Source organism: Diuraphis noxia, unplaced genomic scaffold (genome assembly GCF_037042655.1).
Source record: "Diuraphis noxia isolate RWA-SAM2 unplaced genomic scaffold, SU_Dnox_SAM2 contig0002, whole genome shotgun sequence".
NCBI classification, from domain to species: Eukaryota; Metazoa; Arthropoda; class Insecta; order Hemiptera; family Aphididae; genus Diuraphis; species Diuraphis noxia.
In genome coordinates, this window is record NW_028301712.1 from 35,657,901 (window position 1) to 35,680,315 (window position 22,415).

Genomic DNA, 22,415 nt, shown 5'->3' on the forward strand with positions numbered 1-22,415 from the left:
AGGCAAGTAGCTCTCATACGTAGTAATATTATAATTATACATAAAGCGAAGTAGCCTCACTATGTAGCATGTTTACGGTCATACTAATTTTTTTTATTAAACTCAAGATGGCAAATATATTTTTAAAATTTTTACAATAATTAGTTTTTATTGTGGTTGTCGTGTTAGCCACTGGATAGCCAATCATCGATCAATGAGAGTTAATCAATCAGATGGCAAAACTATAATAAATTGTACATTTTTGTTTATAATTACTTTGATTCGAATTGTGCGTGAAACCTGTCTGCAGATTTTGCCTCTTTGCAGCCAAATGTCGGACCGTCAGCGTGTACGTGAGTATCATGACGCCTAGTGGAATGTAAAAACTTACAATTGATCCAATAAGTTTGTACAATGGATCGGGTATCTGACAAGAGCCATTTACAAGTACCGAATTGAAGTCCTGCAACAGAGTACATAAATTGATTAGACATAAAAACAACAGAGTACAATCCGCTTTTATAATATATCAATAATACTCGTAATATGATGTACTTATTTATATCAAATATCTTATAATATTGTTAAAAATCCTTTTGATTTCCATTCAGGTAGAAAATTAAAAATTAGATAATGACACAATAGATTACATAGGAATCGATAACTAAAATAACAATATGTCAATATGAAAAATAAAACAATTCATACAGTTTCCATCCAAAATCTCTAAAATGTAATTTTAGACTGTACAAATTTAAACCATTAGTATAATACATTGAAACTTCTCATATTTATGGGTCATATCTTGATCCTTACAGTATTAAATATTTCAATTCGAAATGTTGACAACGATGGACTTTTTCTGATAAATGATTTACTAAGTACAAATGACTGTGGTTAGTACAAAAATTATACTATGTTTGCTTTACGTTAAAATAATCGTATTATTATGATTAGATTGAATAAAATGTATATTTTGTCATTAATTTAAACACAATTGTAAAAGTCTTTGAATTCCAGTGAGGTATAGTGTCAATAAAAAAATGTGAATTTACTACAAAATCGTTGATATCATTTTGTTTCATCTATATTGTAAAATTAATATTTCAACATGAGTTGTGGCTATATATTAATTTTTTTTTACACAATTATGATTTGTAACGTTTATAATATTATAATTATAGAGTACAATACCGTAGTGCAACACGCATTATATTATTATAATACTTATTATCAGTAATTACTCGTAAATGTATTGCATTTATATTACTATGATGGTTGTAGTTCATTCTTCTTTTGCAGTATTTAAAAAAAAAAATTGAGATTTCATAAACAATATTTTCTATAGGTACATGTGTCCCTTATAAGCAAAAAGATATTCAAAATAGCTATAGTGATCATAAAAATGTACTACTTCTCGTCATAAAATTAGTACATACTAATTTCGATTGTGAAGTGTTTGAGAAGTGTTATGCATAAAGAGGTGACTAAAATATCGCCAACTCGACCTTTTTATTGCTTAGGTCATACAGGTACATATTTTTATTTTGACTTCCAAAATTTTAATTTTATTAAGGAGTCTGTATGTGTTATGATTGTATGATAGGATGTTTATTTACACAGAATAAAAATAGAAAAAACTTTCATAATTATGTAAGTACATATATATAATATTATGTTATGATTTATTGTACAATATAATATAGTTTTTTTTTTATATAAGAGTAACTTGATATTTAACAACATGTTATTGCTGCTTTAAATTAGTAGTTGTAGTTGCATGTGTAGTTATTAAATGTAGTTGGCAAACAATATAAGAGTAATTTAAAATAACACAACTATATGAACTACATAATGTAAGGAACTTTGTTTTATATTTTTAACTATCTACAAAATAATTTACGAATTTCCATTAATTTGACAAATTTTGACAAGTTTCGAGCACAAATACTTAAAAAAATTCACTAATGCTTTTAAATTTCACTTTAACAACTTATAATGGAGGGATTATGCATTATATTTTCAAGTAATGAAAAAGAAACGAACTAACTTTTTTATCGACTAAAAACATGACCATTTTACATGCCTAAAAATAGTTCGATATTGTCAAGTGTTTAAAAATGTTTATCATATATAGAAAATTCAAATATAATATTTTTGAGAATAATTAAATAGTACCTAATAACTATAAGTTTTGATAGAAACCATAAAAATAATACTCGTCAAATACTATTTTGCTGGAAAATTCTCGTTTTCCGTTTTCCGTTTTTAATTTTTTTTCAATTAACTCTATATTCTATTAAAAAAATTACTACGAATTTTTCACTTTTGGTCTCCTTCCTCCCCCTCCCCTCCCCAAAAAATTAAATCCAATTTGCAAATTCACAATTTAAACACACACACACATCATTGCATACCTAATCAATACATTCATCTCTCCGCTTAGAATCTAAAAAAACCATTAATCTATTTAAAAAATAATAAATGATGATAAAAATGTGTATTTATTATTTATATAAGTTCAAGTTTTATAAAAATTCAAATTCAACTTGAAAAAAGAATTTATTGAAATCAATCTCTCTATTATAGGTATAAAACATTAAAGCAATTTTCATTGGCCATTAAAAAAAAATTTAACAAAGAAAGTTACTAATGACTAATGAGTATATATGAACATTTTAGACAAAAAAATCATGTTAGGTATTGGTGGATGGGGAAGGGGGTATAAACGGGTCATGATACCTGCGTAAAAAAATATAAATGAATATTAATACAATATGAGTTTTTAGCCCTAGCCAGTCGAAAGAAAATAATATAATTAATATTGAAGGAATATATCAATTTGTTTTTAGTTTACCTCGAAGAACTATAAATTATTGAGAAATTTGTCATTATTATTCTATTTATCATTTAATAATTGTATTCGTTTTTCATAATAACTTAGAATTTTATGACACTAAATGACACAATAAATGATTGACCATTCATATAAGAGTATTAATTATTCCCTTTATTTCTTGGTTAAATAATATAGTTAGAAAATAACAAATTAGTTGGTATCCTAATAAATGATAAAAATTAAATATTCATACTATAACTTAATGTACTTAAAATGTTCATTATATGAGTACAGTACAATCATAAAAATGCCAATGGTTTTAAAGTATATTTTTTGTAGAGAATCATTAACATAATCATTAAGCACCTACTAAAAAGTTTAAAACTGGTCATCTAGGTAATGCATTTAAAAAGTATAATATATTGAATAAACAACATTTGATAACTTGTACAATTTTATGTATATAATATTAGTCTTGGAATAAAATCAAAATTACTTATATTTGTTTCACGCATGTTTGAGGATTCAAATATAAAACAATCTAAATCATAAGAATTCAATGCATGGTGTTAAATTTAAATTATCTTCTGAAATACTGAATCAGTGGCACGCAATGTGTCACCTACACATGGTATATATAGCATTATGCTATTTTTAATACAGACAGTAACATATTTTTGAAAATTATAATTTATAATATGACTGATTTATTTTAACTGATTATTACGTTAAAATATATATGGTATAGATATTTTTTATTTACTTATATTTGAAAAATAACTTCCTATCATGTTTGATAATATTCAGATATTGACACTCTGGAATAAAGTATTACATTATAGCAATATTTTATAGTAATATTAATACCTGTAAATCTTCACAAGGTCTATTGATGCAATATTGCAAATAAATTAGAAAAACGAGAACATCAAACAACTCATTTCACACAAGAAAGAACAATTTTGATTTTCTCAATTACATCATAACTCTTTCCTCAACGAATAGTGTAATGCCTAAGCTTGATTTAAGCTTGAATACTTAAAGTTATATATGTATCTTAGTAATGTCATGAAACACCACGTAATCATACGGTGATAATATTATGCACAAACAGTATTTTTAATATATTTGATCGAAATTATTTGTGGTAAAACATTTCTGCTGAGTTGATATAGAATGCATTCTCTTATTGGGCTTACTCTTATTTTACTCTTGAAGGACGACTATTCAGCAATTCAGACTTATGGTGACTCAACCACAACCAACCTCGGGAAACCAATTACCTTTTTTTACCCTTCTACCATATTCTTCACATAGAAAAAAATACAATGTTTGAAAGCGCAATTTTTACAAATGACATTCATATTCATCGATTTATAAACTTAAAGAATTATAGGCACTAAACTATTTTCAGTATTTTTTAGGAGACTTTTAATGTTTTTTTTTTTGATTTTTTTGGTGGGAGGGGTAATTATTTGTGTGTGGTGTATATAAACAATAAAAAAAAAACGTTACACCCATTATTGAAAATGGATATTTATAACATTAATTACTGTTACTGGAAAGTTAGAATATTAAAAGAGAAAAATTGTCACTATACTATTATTGTATATTAAGTGAATTGTGTGCTCTCGGTGGGAGGCCAAATAAAACATGGAGATATTTCAGCGGCTTTAAAATATAGCCGGATATATTTTACCCGCTTGGTAAAATAACACTGGGCTAATAATCACTGCCACATTGGCAAACATTTTTCACCGTGCGGAAAAAGCTTTTTTTTTAATTTGAAACTTTTTTTTTATTTTCACTTCTTTTATTTACAATAGGAATTTTTTTTAGGCATGCCTTTTTAGAGATGTTCTGACACCTCTATAAATAATAGGGGACGGTGATGGTAACGTCAAGGATGTCCTAGACCGGGACTCTCACATTTATTAAAGAGATTTGCCGATTCAAATGTTTTCGTTTACTTATATTTTTTAGCAAGCACAATATAAGGTAGCGGGTGTTTGATTTTGAAGGGCACATAATACGAGGATTTATTTTAATGTATCGAATCGAATTTTCAGGTAGTCTTACTTGCTCACATGTACTTTCATTTTAATAATACATCTAAGTTAAAATTAAATTATTTAACCGAATTTCTTGACATTATTGTATATTTAACCGATAACAGTTTCTCACTGAACAGTTTTTAGAATACTTAGGTATAATTAGGAATTAACACGTTTATTTTGCTATATAGTCATTCCATGTTGATAAATATATATGCAATTAACTATATGGGATGTGCGTATTTGTAATGACTACCACAGTTAGAATAGATTAAATCAGAAGGGACACTTTAAATGTAAACAAAAACGTGGCGGCCATGTTCCCGTTGGCTACTTTATCAATTTAGTGTTATCAGTTAAAAAACCGGTATCATAATAATTCATAATTTAATTCTAAACATTTACACTAAGATTATTTAAAATCTTAGCAAAAGCATTTGTTACACGTTTTTTTAGTGTGTACTGCTTTTTAACTGCAGTTAAAACATGCAGAACATGTTCTGTTGTGATCTGTCGTCTATACTTTTGTGAATAATACTGTGCATTAGAAGCATTATATAATAACATACTCTTTTTATCTTTTTCCTCCTCAATCTATTTTCTTATTTTTAAGCCATAATCTTAATGTACCTCTACTATTCAAGCTTGCCTTCAAACAATTGTGATCTATAAATTTCAAAACTACATTTTAGCTTCTAATAAATAAAATATATATTTTATTTATTAAAACGTGTATTTTTTTCCAATATGTATTAATATGAATACCTATTTAATCATATATTTGATGTATAATAATCTAATGCAGTTGCTAATTTTAAAATTAAGAATTTTAAGCAATTAGTAAGTAATTTGAATAAAACTAGAGTTTGATCTACACATTTTTGGAAAAACATTGTATTTAACATTTTTTTTTTTTTGATATGGTTACACTGTTTAGCCAACGGGATGATGGCCGCCACGTTTTTGAGTATTGGGTATCTTTACCGTGTTAATTTTAACAGTGTCCAGGCCCTGTGACTACTACTTATAAAAAAGAACATAATATTATAATAACAGTCTAATCCAATAAAAAACAATTTAAAGTTGTTCAAAATAAATAATAAAATCATGATGTGGTATTTATTTACAACAGTTTTTATCAATTCAAATTCAAATTTTGGTAGTCATATTCAATGTTTTCATTTATTTTGTTCATTAATTATATTTTTTAATGTACGTTGTTTTTCCTTAATAATTCTTGGTTTGGATATTGTAACGGGATAAAACGGAGTGCCCATTTAAGTGGCGCCCAACCGGTCCGCCACACCACCGCAACGCGCTCTCGCATACCGCGAAACTGATAACAACTGCAGAATCGCAACAAAGTCCGTCCAAACGCACTCTAGATAGCGCTGACACACCACCTATTCTTCAACGGTCCACCGCCCAGACTAGAAAATTCAATAACACAAAAACCCCGCAACTTAAAACCAAAATTTCGATGGATTCAGAATCCCCAGACTATTATATAATGTATAATGACCTATTTTTTAATGGGTTTTAATGTACGTTTAAACACCAGCAATCAACAAAACGCACAACGCAGAATCTACACACCACAGTCGGGCAAGCAACAGCATAAGTATAGGCCGTGGACGCGCCACAGACCACCTTCTTCTCCGCCGAGTGCGGTGTACTGCGAGCCGGACGATCGAAGTATCGTTAGACTCGGAATTCGGATGCAATCCCCAAACTGACAACAGCACTATTCCCAGCCTGATTAACCTGGACGATAGATATACCGTTAGACACGGATGTGCTAAAGGCAATATCCAACAACCTAAGTTTTTTTCAAACCTAGTTGTAATTCCTTTTCACTTTGAGACGTTGTCAAATATATAGCCATTAAGTGATCAACACGTCTTGTACGTCGAGCCGCCGCCAACGAGCCGAGCTGCTGCGCATTGTATGAGACATTGCCAAGTCCCAGTCCGCACGCCTTAATTCCTGAACGAGCCACTACGGAAACCACTACCAACAATTACCGGACCAAACCGTGAGTTCTATGTTACGCAATTTCCCCCCAACAAAACTATTTTTAATGTACACTCTTTGAGTATTAACTACTGTGTAAAAGAAAATATTGTACATACAGATAATGAATGTCATGATTGTAAGATTCTATCTGAATAAAAGTGATTAATTAAAATCTACAACAGTGTCGTTTCGTTACAATATGTTCCACATGGGATCTATTTTTCAGTTAATAAAAATGTAATTGGACGACTGGGATAAAATCATGAGTTATGTTTTCCGTCAAACGATTCACAATACTATGCAGCTCGTTCTGAAGTGGATAACAGTTATGCACACAATTTTATAATATACAGAAAGTAGCAATCAATATCGTATTTCTTATTTTTAATAATGTATTCATAAACACTAACACAAAAAAAAAAACTTTGCACCACTGGTTTGGTGGTTAAGCAGTAAGCATACACGTCATATTATGCTAAAATTAGTTATTCTAATATTTTATCTTATTTTATTTTGTTAAAAATAGTTATTTTTTTAAATATTATATTTCTAAATGAAATCATTTTAAAAATTAAATATTACACGTTTAAAATATGAATACTGAATTATTAAAAAATGTGATGCGCTCGACTTAAGTGGCTAAAGTGTGATACCATCGACATTCGTGCTTAATACCTGTATAACACATATGGGAGCGTGGCATAATAAATGCGACATTTTGAAGAACGTAACGAATTTTGGACGATTCAAAATAAACAAATTAAACTATGAACGCCGAGCACTATCTAAATACCAACGAATACGGAATGCTGAATCTATTAAAACACACTGTACAAGCGCATTGCTATGTCTGAGGACTCTCAACGACAACGATTTATATTCACCGAGTGAATGTAGCAGCAGCAGCCGTTTGACTTCAATTTAAACGTAGGTACATGGCAATAATAATATCGTGTCTTTATAGCTATGCTGAGCATTATAACCACGGTGCACCGTTTGCTACTGGTTAAGTTCACGTTTTTGAATCGAAGTACTTAAGGAAAAAAAAACAAGTCTTGAAAAGTGATGAGAGAACGTCAGTGGAACGTAATGGGAGCTCGATTTTTAATATATTGGTGTCACTTTTTTTAAATACTTAACACGAACATTTTCAAGCTAGAAATGGGTTTCAATAAATTCTAAGCAGTATTTACATTTTTGAGGTTCATGAAGATGTACTTTGAAAATTTAAATGAATATTTAAATAATAAAATAAAAAATCACCTTAGCTTTTGTATGAGAATATTTAGAATATTAAAATGTTCTTTTTTATACTGTAACATAATATTATTGTGTTCTGATTTCAAAATAACATGAGTTTCGATATATTATTTATCTTTATACTATTATAATATTATTTATTAGATATAAATTAATACCAATTTTCAAGCGATAACATTTTTTTTGGTTATGTTTGTGGGCCTGTGGCATTAAAATGTCAATTCTAATATTTTGATAATATATATAATGGTATGTTTTGAGTTAGAATTTTATTTTAAGATAGAATATTTTATAAATGTGACATCAAATTATTGTTGTGTTTATTTTTTGAAATACAAATTGTATTTAATATGAACATATAGTTTTTCTAAAATATAAATATTTTTTTTTTTTATTAAAGTATATTTACAATATATATTGAAAATTACTCGGAATAACACAGTAAGCAAATATATTAGGTAATTTAAACATGAAGAATATGAGGAGGAAGGCTAACCAGTGATGGAAGCCAACAAAATATTTCTAAATAATAAATTATTATTAATAGATTTTTAGTTTTGATATTTATGATCGAAATTAACGCAGTTTTATAAGATATATCTAATATATAAAAATCTCGTTTGACAATGTTTGTTACCAAACTTCTCCGAAACGGCTGGACCGATTTTTATGAAATTTGTTGTGTACATTAAGTAGGTCTCAGAGAGTGATGTTAACTATTTTTCACATCCCTATTTTATTTTAAAGGGTGGCTCATACAGGGATCTTTTTTAACCTACGACAATTTTTTTTTATAGAGTTGTCATTGGTTACCAAACATATTAAATTATTATTATTATTTTATTTTTTATTTTTTATATTTAATCGATGTTTCATATATTTAATCAATGGCCACACTGACCGATTAGCTGCCGCGCGCCGTTGTCGCCGCTGTCGTCTGTCGTATTTCCATATTTATAAACATTAATTTATTTATTTAGTTTAATATGAACTTTAATTGTATCGATTTGTGTATTTTGTACATTAATTAATTAATTAATTACCGACCGATTTCTGCACAATCATTAATTCGCAAGATGAACTTATTGACCAGATATTTCCCGATATACACATAAAATACTTGAATCTTGAGTGGCTGGCAGAAAGAGCGATTTTGGCTGCAAAAAATGTGGACGTCAACGATTTGAATTTCAAGATACAACAGTTGTTGCCAGGGAACTTGGTGTTATACAAATCTATCGATACAGTTTGCGATACCAATAGAATTGTAAATTATCCAGCAGAGTTTTTGAACTCATTGGATTTGCCAGACCATTTATAACTGAAGGTTGGATCTCCTATTATTTTGCTACGTAATTTGAACCCACCAAGGCTGTGCAATGGCACGCGATTAGTTATTAAAAAATTGATGAAAAACGTTATCGAAGCCAACATTTTGAATGGCAAGATTCGCGGAGAAGATGTATTACTACCACGAATCCCTATTATCACTACAGATGTCCCAATTGAATTCAAACGGGTTCAATTTCCAATCAGATTGGCATTCGCAATAACAATCAATATGCCTTAAGGCCAGACGATGACTGTTTGTGGCTTAGATCTGGGCATACCGTGTTTTTCACACGGAAAATTATACGTGGCATGTTCCCTCAAAATCATCCAGTTTGTTTGTGTTGGCTAAAGATGGATTTACTAAAAATATCGTACACTCCATCGCACTAAGAGACTGACAATATTTTTTTTTATAGAGATATAATTTTAAATTTATTAATTAAGATATAAAAATACAATGAATTCAAAAAAATTAATATTTGGTGTTTTGTTATTTTTATGGGCCGTCATCTTTCACAGTGCTCCATTCATCTCTCAGTCATATACCAGTATACGACATTCCCACATACTTACAATAAAAAAAAAAAACACACACATCATTGTAAAATCAATACATTCATCACTTCGTTCAGAATCTAAAATAGTTTAAAATTTATATAATTTATAAAAATATATTTGTTTATGTTATCAATAAAGAACTTTGTAATTTACTCATTCATTGCAGACTATGTTCTATCTTTAATCCCGAGGGTTATTAATTATATTATTAGTGACATTATATGAATATTAATTTGACATTCTCAATAGTTTACTATACGCTATGATCTCCAAAACCACTAATAAACTACAAATAAAAAAAAAAAATTATTTTCTCTAACTAATAAGTAATTACACCATACACGGCCTACGAAAATGCCAAAAAACAAACTAATACGCGGGCAACGCCGTGTCGGGACAGCTATTAATATATAAAAATCGAAATGTTCACAGTTATTATATATTTTTTAATTTCATGACTTCAACCTAAATTTGTTTTTTTTTTTTAATTTTTGGTGTACGCTATTTCCAATTTTGCTGATCCAGATATAGGTGTAAGTATCCCTATATTGTATACAGTTTGACGTATATGCTGCTCTTAGAAATAACAGAAATCAATATGAATATTTCAAAATAAACACTTTAGCTCAATCGGAATAAATTTTAAATTATTTTAAATAAGTCATAATATTACGTATAATGTTCTTTTAAAACTTTTTGATCCAAAGATGATCACTTAAAAATGCAAACTTTCGATGAGATTATTTTTACTCTCGGCTTGGTTTCTCAGTCGAATATTATAAAAACAAATATTTTGTAAACTTTTAATGTAAAGTTTACTTTCTTAAAAATGTACATTATAATATAATATACTTTAGTAAAATCTTTATTCACTGAATCAGATATTCGAAACAGTTTTTATTTTTGATGTATTCTGCTTTTTGATCCTCACCCTTTTAAAACTATTCTAATGTTAATGCTAGTAAGTATTGTTTTAAATATTATAATACATATAATATATATTTGTATATATGTGTGTATTTTTAAATGGAGTGAATATGAAAAAAAGATATTCGATATTTAGATATCGAATTCCAAATTGAGTGTTTGATTTGAAAATAATATTTCAAGAGGACAATATACTAGATACTACTACATCCATATAATAATATAAATGCATAATTAATAATACTAATAAAACCGTTATTTAATAGTGATTTACCCGCTATTAATAGTGTAATTATTGCATATTAGGTTATTTGTTACCAATTGACAGAGCTGGATTAATGAAACAAGTCGCTGTGGGCTAATTTATTTTGGGAAGCCCTAATTTTATGTATAAAAAAATAATATTTTTATAATAATATCAAGCCAAGTGATACTTATTAGTTAAATAAGAAAAATATTTTCCCTTAGATATAAAATTTACAAAACATAGTTAATTTATTAAAAAATACAATTTAATGGTTTTTAAAATATTTTTTTTCTAGATTCACTTGATACAAAAGTATCTTAAACGTTATCAAATTAAAATTTTTTTTTACATATTAAACTATTTTCAATTGATATGATATTTTTAATACGTTCAATCTATATTCAATCTGTATAGAACTTAGTCGATTTTTAATTTGGGCCTACTTATAAATTAACGTTCTGCTTTATAATTTTTCAGGTATAATTTAAATGCAATATATATTTGGAAAATCATCAATAAGATTTAGTCCATGCATAAGTTTTGGTATACCACCACAATTGTAAATTTCTGAAGAAACCATTTTGATATAATGATAAAAATTAGATATTTCTGTTTTCAAGTTATCATCGAGACTGCCATGGTAAAACTAAATGGGTACAGTTATTTAATGAATTAATGTATGGTACCTACATAATCATTTTTACAGTTAACTAAAGATTTTAATTGAGAAAGAATAAGATTATAATTTAGTGTTCTGTCAATTTCATAGAAACCAATTTATCTATAATAACAAATGAAGTATAGACTTCAAACTTTTTTCCTTATTTAAAATAGTTTGATGTATATAATTACACCTTATATTTACCTATCTAGTTCAATAACACGGGAGTCACTTGTCATAGACGATTATTTAAAATGTTTAATAAGAATGTATCTTAAAATAAATGTTGTCAACATTATTTTTTTTTAAATTGTTTATCTATGATTTTAGAAAAGCTGCAAGCCCATAATATTTTTTTGGTAGTCCCTTTTTTCAGGAGCCCTAGGCTATAACCAAATTTTTGAACAAGAAATTATATTACTATTGTGTTTCACGTTTCAGTTATATTTTAAACGTAACCATTACGTGCGTGTACAACACTGAAGCTATAAGTTTAGTGGTGGTGGAAAAATATTACATCGCACATGACTACTTCCCCGCACACCCATAATTTTCCTCTATTCCATTCACTGACCTGCAGTATGTCATTTTGATTTTATATCAACCGATTTTAGTATCCCGTCGAGTGGAATATCTTTAAAATGTAAGTTTTGCGACGAGTTTTAATCGAAAATTAAACCACCTCTGGGTATATTGTCATCGTAAAGCCAAATCCGACGACAAACCACGATATAGTGATATAGTTTTAGTAGGGTGGTGGTATATCATTATGAACACAGTGGTATGAAGGGATGGTGGTCGATAAATAAAAAAAGTAAGTAGTTGAAAGTTTAATGGGATGCGACGGTCTAAGAAAGGAAACCACAAATTCATGACGTATAATAATATAATCATAATAATAAACACGTATATAATATTATGCAATATACATATTACTTTGAAAACTTACTTTTGAGTACATTAGGCTTAGTGGCAAACTCATCGCTATCGACAGCAACCACACGAACACGATCTTCAGTATCACCCTTCGCCGCGTTTTGTTCCTGCCAAATTTCATCGGATACCTCAGGCTCAAATAACGGTCTACGCTGATCGTGCACAAGTGCATTATGCTGGCAGTGCAGAACAAAACATCCAGACATATCCATGCTAGACAGTATACAGGAGCGAACGGAAACTCTCCTGGAAAACGAAAGGAAACCAATTTATATTATAATGACCAATGAGTCACCATACAATATAATATAATATAAATTCGGATAGAACATTGTAAATCATATTATATTGTATAATATGTGTATTTTTTTTTTATTTAAGGTTAAATGGTATTTAAAACATTAAATTAAAATATTTTATAATTCTTTTAATTATTCCATCAGGTACTTTTATTTGGTATTTCACATATAAAAACGAAAAGGTGTTCGACCATTAAGGTGTCCAAAATATCGTACATCTAACTAAATTGATTCATAATACATTTTTGGAGGAGATGCGTTAATTAACACAATAAATTGATGAGTATCTAATAATACTTAGACACATAAAATGTATAATAGACATAGTTATGCTATGGACTAGCGTCCCGCATTGTTGGTAAGAAGATGAATATTTTGACATAATGATTAGTATTAATGTAACTATTGGTAATGCATCTGCACGGGATGCACATTTGCCTCGAGCGTAGTCGGCATTTCCGTCGATAGTTGGTGGTTACCAGCATCCGTGGGAACAGAAATGATATCACATGGACTATGAGGAGTAGATGGTAGTAATATATAAGAGACCCCCGGAACCGACTGTATTCAGACGTGATTTGACGAAGAGCACCAGAGCACTTTCACGCTAGTTTGTTTTCTGATTAATTAGTTTGGATTTAGAATAATTTGTTCTGTATAATATTTTGACTTAGAAAATAAACGAGTCAAATCGAATATTTTCTAGACACTTAAAATATTTTCACTGATTGAATTATTTAAGTCTCCTGTTTTGAATAAAATAAGTTTACTTTACAATTGTGTCAATGAATACATTTATATCTATATTATAATAACCTTTTTTTTTCTTTTGTATCGAGAGCCAGAGAAGGAACCACGCTAGCATTACTTCTCTTCTGACTCCCATCGTTTATTGATAACAATAACATCGACAATAATTATTAGCAGTGGGACAATCCCCCAATCACTAATATTACAACATTTTTAATGTTGTGGGTACAATACTGGGAGGCTCTGCCTCCCTAGGTGACTTCGGCTACAGTAAATTGCTTATCAACTAGATAGATGTCCGGATTCTGCGTCAGGATCTCACCGCTACACCTCCACAGCCTGGCGGACTCGCTCCTCTTCTTCTTTGAGTGAGTAGATGTGTTCGACCATTCCATAGAACAGACGTAATGACCACTACGCGTACCTTAATATACCTGACATTTCATCCGGGTCTGCTGGAAGCTGGTCAAATGTCGGTCCAAAAATTATGTCTTGTATTTCGGCTGAACGCGGTTTGCGCCCTAGCTGGATGGACAGAGGTTCACGGAGGGCGTTCCAGTAGAAGCATTCAAACAGAGTATATTCCACCGTGTCCTCGCCGCCCCTGCAATGCTGACATATCAGATTGGCGGCCATGGCTGTCCTGTAGAGATATTACTGGAATCAGCCATGTCCCGTTAGTGCCTGTGACAAGCGGAACGTCAGGGGCACTAGCGGGACCGTTCTTCCCAGACAACGTCCGGAGGATGTGATGCAGGATCGCGTCTAGGACGATTTCCTGGTTACTTCCCATCTCCGTCGCCACTCTCGACAGGGTGGGATCTTTCCTCTCTTTTCACAATCTGCTTGGATGGCAACGAATCACCAGGCGTGATGTCAGCAAGGAGTCGGGACCGGATCCAGGCCCGTTTCAGGCCGACTAGATCGGTGGGAACCGTGGAGCCAGGACCAAGGAGGCCTCGTCAGAGACGGTGCGGTACACTCGGATGGTTCACAGAGCCAACGATCTTTGTGGACGAATCAGGTTCGCTTTGATCCTGGCTACCACAGCTACCCTGCTGATCCAGACAAGGATGGCGTAGAGCGACTGACTGTCGATCACGGAGCTGAGCAGCTTTCTTTTCCATTCGCAAGGGCAACCTATGTTAGGCATGTGCCTTGCTAGCGCAGCCGCTGCGCGCGCGGCTTTTTTAGCCACGATGTCCACGTGAGCCGCAAAGGTGAGCCTCTTATCCAGGATCACCCCGAGGTACCTGTCAAACAGGACTATAGGGTGTCCTTCGATTGATAACCTCGGAGAGATGTACACGCGTCTCCTGGACAGGATAATAGCTTCCGTTTATTGGTGGGTCAACTAATCCGTGGTTCGTCATCCAATCGTCAATTCTCTGCAGGGCGGGGTCGACAAGGTCCTCCAGCAACTGACTCGTATATGCTTGCTGCGAAACTGACGTTCAGAGCGCAATGCGCTGGGTTATATAGGGTCCCGCATAGATGATTCTGTGATTGCGCGGCCGGGAAACGCTTCGGTTGACTGCTAGGTGAGCGTAGCGCACATGACCCATTGCGGTTGGTCATGGACGTGTCTGGATTGCGAGATCGCGCACTGGGACAGGGTTAGCTGCAAAAACGGAGTGACCTGCTGCGATGTACTTCCGTACTGGTCGGCATACACGACGCGACTGATATTATAATAACCTAAATAATTGTTTGAATTATGTAATAGTCACCTATTCATCATCTTTGGTTTTTTGACACCTGTAGGCGACGAGATCACTACAGTTATATTACTTCACAGTCCAATAAATAAAATATATCATCCATTCAAAAAATATTCTACAATGCAATTATCATTAAAAATTCCCATGCATTTTGTTAATTTATTGTATTTCTGAAAAAATGTAGAATTTTATATAATTCTATACAAATACCTACTTATAATATATAGCTAAACACATGAGAACTGACTGAAAAACCTCGTGTCACATTCAAAAACCCAACATTTTTTTCGTATTTACCATAAGTATAATATTTGATTTAATTTAATTTAAACAGTATAATATTCTACATAAAACGTATTATTTTGTTTACTATTTGTTTGTTTTCAAAGTGAGTCGATAAGCATTTCAATGATTTGTACTTTCGTGGAAGAAGATGTACCTACATCTCGATCTAGTGATTGTATGCAAACATTCAAACTGGTTTTTCCTTTAGTAAAATTCTTCATATTTTACTAGATAATATTATTCATTGACCAATCGATAAATATTTAAAGTCGCGCTGTTAAAAAATATATTAAATTTATGATTTATGATTTATTATTAAGTCTAATTATGCTATACCTAATTCTATACTGAATTGGAAGTTATATATGTATCATTAGTCATTACATTAAATTATTAGAACGAAGCGGTATTTTGTGTTTCCCAGTCAAAAAATTATGTATAGGTACACACTATTATACGGTGTACATTGTTTATTGTATTACAATATTCTTTAAGTGACAGTGAATGCCGAGTGAGACGTGTTCACAAACCGTCTATAATATTATAATTAATTGCAACCCATGCCATATCCTACCATGTCATACGATTACTGTTGATATAAAAATATATACACGTTTTTATTTACAACGCGTTCATAAAATAAAATAATATTACAAACTTACAATACATTTTAACTATACTGCGTGTTTCGGTTTTCTTAGAAAATATACACATATTATATTAATATTTTGCAAATTAAAAATCTATTTTATTATACTTCTGGTTAATTAATTGACTATAAATTATAACATATTGTATGTATTGGTTAGAAATTATATATATATATAATTTTATTTTTTTTAATGTTGGGAAAAACTGTAAACATCATTTATGTACTTGAAAATAAATTATTTCAACAGAATAAATTTACCAACAGTATATTAATTGATAAACAATATCTAATTTCATGACATTTTCTGATCTGATTACAAATAATGACTAATGAATGTTTGTAATTATTGATTTTTATTTCCGAATAGTAAGTAATTGCAGACTAAAACTTAGATACATGGGCAGAATATCTATTGTTTTCTCGAGTACTTTTGAAGAAATATTATATGGTTGTGTTTGTATGTAAACTATTAATAATCATCACTTGTTCCATAAATTATAAATGAATTTGAATTTGATAATCAGCAAATGAAAATTTTACAATATGCGAATTTTATGTTATTGAAATGGGGGGGGGGGGTGTATTAGGTTTGTGTGAAAAACCCATTCATTGATGGTACTTATCAAGCGTGGCTCTATTTATTTATACAGCTGGTCGATGCACCGAACATTGTTATTACCTACTTAAAAATTGAATTTCAATGTTTTACGATCCGTACTAGAGTGGAGTGCTGTTCTTTAAATTGCTACTTAGAAAGTATAATTGTAATCTCAATTCAATTGATGTAATTTAATTTGTAGAAATAACTAATTATCTTATTCACCACACTAGGTAATTAATTATTACACGTATTACATATTGTATTTATGCTTAAGGTGCACATACAATATATATTTTTCAAATATTTAAAAAATTTAATATCATACGAACTTCAATAACAAAAACTATATCGGGATTTAAGTAGTATGGAAAAATAAATTATACAACATATTGTTTTCAATAGATAGGTACCTACGATCATATAATGATATAAATACAACAATTTGTATGACTCGCAAGCCCGTTTTGTACTTTTAAATCAACTTGCATTATTTTATTTTTATGAGATCGTATAGGTAACAATAATGGATTTCATTGCTTTACCTATTGCAATACACTTGTATTTATTACTATACTATGTGTTTCATGTGAATTAAAACAATAATTAATTCAATTAATATATCCACTCCGGAAAACTATAGATTCAAAAATGTTTAAAAAAAAAAGTTGCACAGAATTTAATAATAATATGCATTAAACGAGTTAGTCTCTGTAGTATTATAGTGGCCAAATGTTGTTAGGCCCCGTCTCCCATACCGTAGGTCTTTTAAAACCTTTGCGATTATGACGAATTTACGACCTATAATAGATAATAATAATAATACAATGCTTTAATTTCTTATAGGAAATCCATTGTAATTGTAATAATAATTTTCCATCCCGGAACTCACTCCGAACCCGCCGGTAAACGCATACTGTATAAATAACAAAACGTTTCGAACATAAACTCAGCCCAGCGTAATAATAATATTGAATAATTTTGTTAGTAAATGTTATCATTTTGTAATATTATAATACAACGAAAGAGAACTGACATTTTTTTTCACTGCATAGGCAATTTGTCTTGTTAGACATAGAATATATTATTATGCAAATGACTGTTGGCTCGTATAAGCCGTTTATCATGATGTTCAAAAATATTTCTACACATTTAGGTAAATATATACATAATAATTTATTTTTATGACAGTGAAATTATAATACTTTTTAATCCTATAACGATAAAAAATACGTTATTCGGCTTTCCATAAACTCAACAAACACAGGACTAAAAATATTTTCTAGGGCCTCCTTACTATTTTATAAATTCAATATTATCAATATTAATTGTTCAGCAGTCAAAGTAAAATATCTTTGTTCAAAAATAATTTAAAAGATTTGAAATTTCGACAATGTCATGCTTTTCAACAGCAATAGTGATTTTGGCAATTATATGAATTTAGAGGAACAATATTGTTTACGGTATTTTAATATTTTGTTGCGGCATATTGTATAATTGACTGAAATATGCTGGAGACATATCTAAGACCTAAGTTTCTTGAAAATTGTATCATTTTATACAAAAAAAATAGCATAGAATCTCAGTTTACCCAAATATGGATAAGATATCGTCAATGACTTATATTCTTACTATTTTACTAGGTTCTCAGTTTTTTATGAAGATTACTTATATTTTTTATAAAAACAAGTCTACAAAAATACTATCATACAAAAACAACAAATAGATATTAAAACATTTCAATGAAATTCTCGCTTAAATTACTTAAATTTCTATTTTTGAAACGACCTATCTTAAAAAAAAAGAAGATTTTTGTAAAAATGAAACACTAATGTTAAAACCTGCTTTTCTTCTAAAGTTAAAAAGTTAGTACATATACATATAGAATATAATGGATAGACTGACCTCGACGAATGCCAGTCGTTATACATTTGAAAGGAATGATAAATCATCGGATTTTGAAAAATGAATCTTAGTGCGGAGTTTGGAGGCATATAAATCGAAAAACGTGATTTCAAGCCAAGCTGGGGTAATGCAATTTTGTTTTAGTGTACGTTTTTATGGAACGAGAAATATATATATTATATACATCTATAATCGTAACTGAAAAAATTACATTTCACATTTTTATAAAATAATATACGAATGTCTCAAAAAGTTTTTGATTAAATATATAATATTATTAAACTAAAAATTCGTTCGATTAATACTAGGTACTAAATCTTCACCAATGAATAAAATATTTTTAATAACTACCCGTTTAACCCATACAATTAAAAAATAAGACAGCGACAGTGGTCCATGAATAATTTATAAAATATGAAATTTATTATAATTTTTGAACGACATAATACATTCGTTATTATAGTAGCTAATTACATCTTCATCAGTTTTTTATATAAACTATTTCCTAAGTACTTGACCTATTGTTAACTTATCATTATATATTAACCTCAAAGCATAGTTCCAGTCAGGACAGGATGATAGCTAGAAGGTAATAAAATGTGGTGCTAAAAGGGTTAAGCAATTATCTGGGAAATTCCAAGGACGGCTCAAAGTGCCACTTTACAGCTCGTGTCAAACGTCCGATGTATAAAATATGAATGGGCCCCGCGAAACTTTTCAAGAATTTTAATTTACGCGTAAAAATAGTAATTAAATAAAAAAAATAAAATATTGTCAACAGCATCGCTTGATATCTTAAAAAATGGACATCAGCATCGTCTAATTCATTCAATATCCGATACAGAATGTAAAATATAATTATTATTTTCATATTTGAATCAGTTATTCACGATTCATATAGGTAAATATAATGCTATCCAACGTTAGATTGTGAGAAATGAAATGCCTTTACCATCGTCGTTTATATTTGACCTAATAATATAATGTTGTACTACAAACTGCATTGTCTCAACATTCCCAACTATCTTAAATTCTACTGTGGTATGATAAACATCAATTACGTATCGATGATTTAAATTTTTTTCATCGAAAATACATGTAGAACGCTCAACCAGTTATTATCTGCTATGAATTATAATAATATACTATACGCCACGAATTAATAAACATTTATGAAAATTAATTTGCATGCTTAATCCACTCGATGTTAAATATATATTATACAGGTATTTATCCTCGTTTTAGTCGCACTTATTATTTATTTATTTCACGAAAAAAGGTATATAATAGGTTTTAATCCTCTCACGGCACGTATATTATTATTATTAGTGTACATTAAATAATACATTATATATTTATATATTTATAATCATTATGGGTACCTGCACGTTATTAAATTATATAAAGGGGTTTTTAATTTTTTTGCTTTTCGTTTGTTTGCGGTGCGCTTCATCATGACAAAAATATAGAATCACGTTTTTTGTTTCCAGGTCGTTAACGATTATAGTAGTTTGTAAAGATTATTGTAATATTTCGATACTGGTCCGTAGATGAATACACTGTGTGGGAGAACTCCGTATATATATCAGTTTTTCTTATGAGGATAACCCAAAAAACTGATAAAATATTATACTTATATAATCTTACCTACAGTAAATTTATTTTTTAGAGACATGATATATTATTTTTTTTATAGAATTCTTTCCTGAAAATATTTTTAGTTATTTAGTCATTTCGAAACAACATTTAACGAAGTAAAATATATTTTAATAATTTTGGTTATTTTTTTACTTAAATTTTTGGTTTCATAATTTGAAATAGAATATTTTTTCGAGAGTTTCGTTATGATACACAGATTTAATATCGATCGAGTAGTCTATTAATTAATCAATTAAATAGTTTATTACATTAAAAAAAAAAAAAAAAAAACACCCTGTATGTGTGTCTATAATATTTTTATATTATGTATAGTATTATGATACAATACAAGTTAATAATACTTTGGCATGGCCAAAAATCAAAAAAAGGCTCAGCCGGGGTAGAACATCACCACCAATCACTATTACTACTTTTACGTGTTCAATATTATTATGTATTACATAATCGAACCATGAAGAAGGATAACTACACATTATTATTAGGTACCAACCTATCTATGTACATTATAATGGTTTTCATCGGCTCATTGTGTGGCGCCGAGACTTCTTTTCAGGGAGATAAGCAAAAAATAAAAGCAAAATTTAACCGACAAAAGGAGAAAATCACGATTAGGTCGTAAACGAGCGCGCGGTGGAAAATAAGCTAAAGAAAAAAATCGTAGATATATATTTCATTATTTTTCCACACGCTGGCGCATTATTCCGATTGCCCACACCACCCCGCAATCGTATAAAACTCAATAAAAAGCTCGTTAAGGAGTTCGCCACCCGTAAGTACCTAAACAAGGATAGGTACAGCTGTGTAGGTGGAGGGTTAGGCGGCGACTGTTTTCGACGACGATTATGCATTATGCGTCTGACTAGGTTACGCGTTTAACGACGGCCGAAGGGGGTGCGCGTCATTAACAAAATAATAATGGTAGTTAAGGGCGACCCATATATAGTTGGGCACCTCTTTTTTTTTTCTAAGTCAAGTTGATGAAAAAGAAAAGGTCAACGTATTGGTCTGGTCAGTGCTTCGAAGTTAATATTTAACATTTACATCCACTAGAGACGTAATTACATTTATGAAGTAAATATTCAGATAATAATTCGTTTATTTTTTGAAAATCCATTTTGGTTGCGAATTTCTTAATCAAACAAATTTACATTTTTCTTCTGCATAACATACAATTTTTTTTTTTTGTAACTTCGTACTATTTTAGGACTGTCTCATGTCTGCTTCAACTTTGGATTGAGAATTTACCAGTGTAACGTAGTCAGAGATGACCGATTAATATAGGGTAATCGGGTAAGAAATTATTTCTTTTGAATATATTTAAATTTTAGTCTGGGAGAATGAACAGTATTTAGGATTTCAATATCACAAACAAATGTAGATTGGTCTTAATAATTATTTATACATAAAAGTGTAGTATTGCTCACTATAATTGTTGTAAAACGGGAGGGAGTGAGAGGGATAGATCTCCCATGATAATTTTTCATTGATTAGTATCTGATGACCATTAATTATATTTTTAATAATTAAAAAGTGCATATTAAAAAAATAGCCTCCCCCTTATTACAAAAAAAATAAAATAAATAAATAAATAAATTGCAATTTATTATATAGTTAATAATATTTATTGTATTTTCATTTATTATGTAATTGGTTGTGAAACAATTTTATAATGTACAAAATTGATTTAAATTTAGTGTTCACGTTAATGGAATTTTATTTTATGTTGAAAAATAGTAC

The 22,415-nt window shown here is 29.8% G+C and overlaps 1 protein-coding gene across 1 annotated transcript in view; it reads right to left on the reverse strand.

Annotated features, from left to right (window-relative positions):
* 5-HT2B (5-hydroxytryptamine receptor 2B) overlaps positions 1–22,415 on the reverse strand; it is a 182,700-nt gene that overhangs the window by 37,096 nt on the left and 123,189 nt on the right. The window contains exons 2-3 of the mRNA XM_089219342.1: positions 12,823–13,055; positions 256–442 (exon numbers count right to left, since the gene is read on the reverse strand). Of these exons, the coding sequence (XP_089075468.1) occupies positions 256–442; positions 12,823–13,055 (420 nt within the window). The remainder of the gene's footprint in view (positions 1–255; positions 443–12,822; positions 13,056–22,415) is intronic.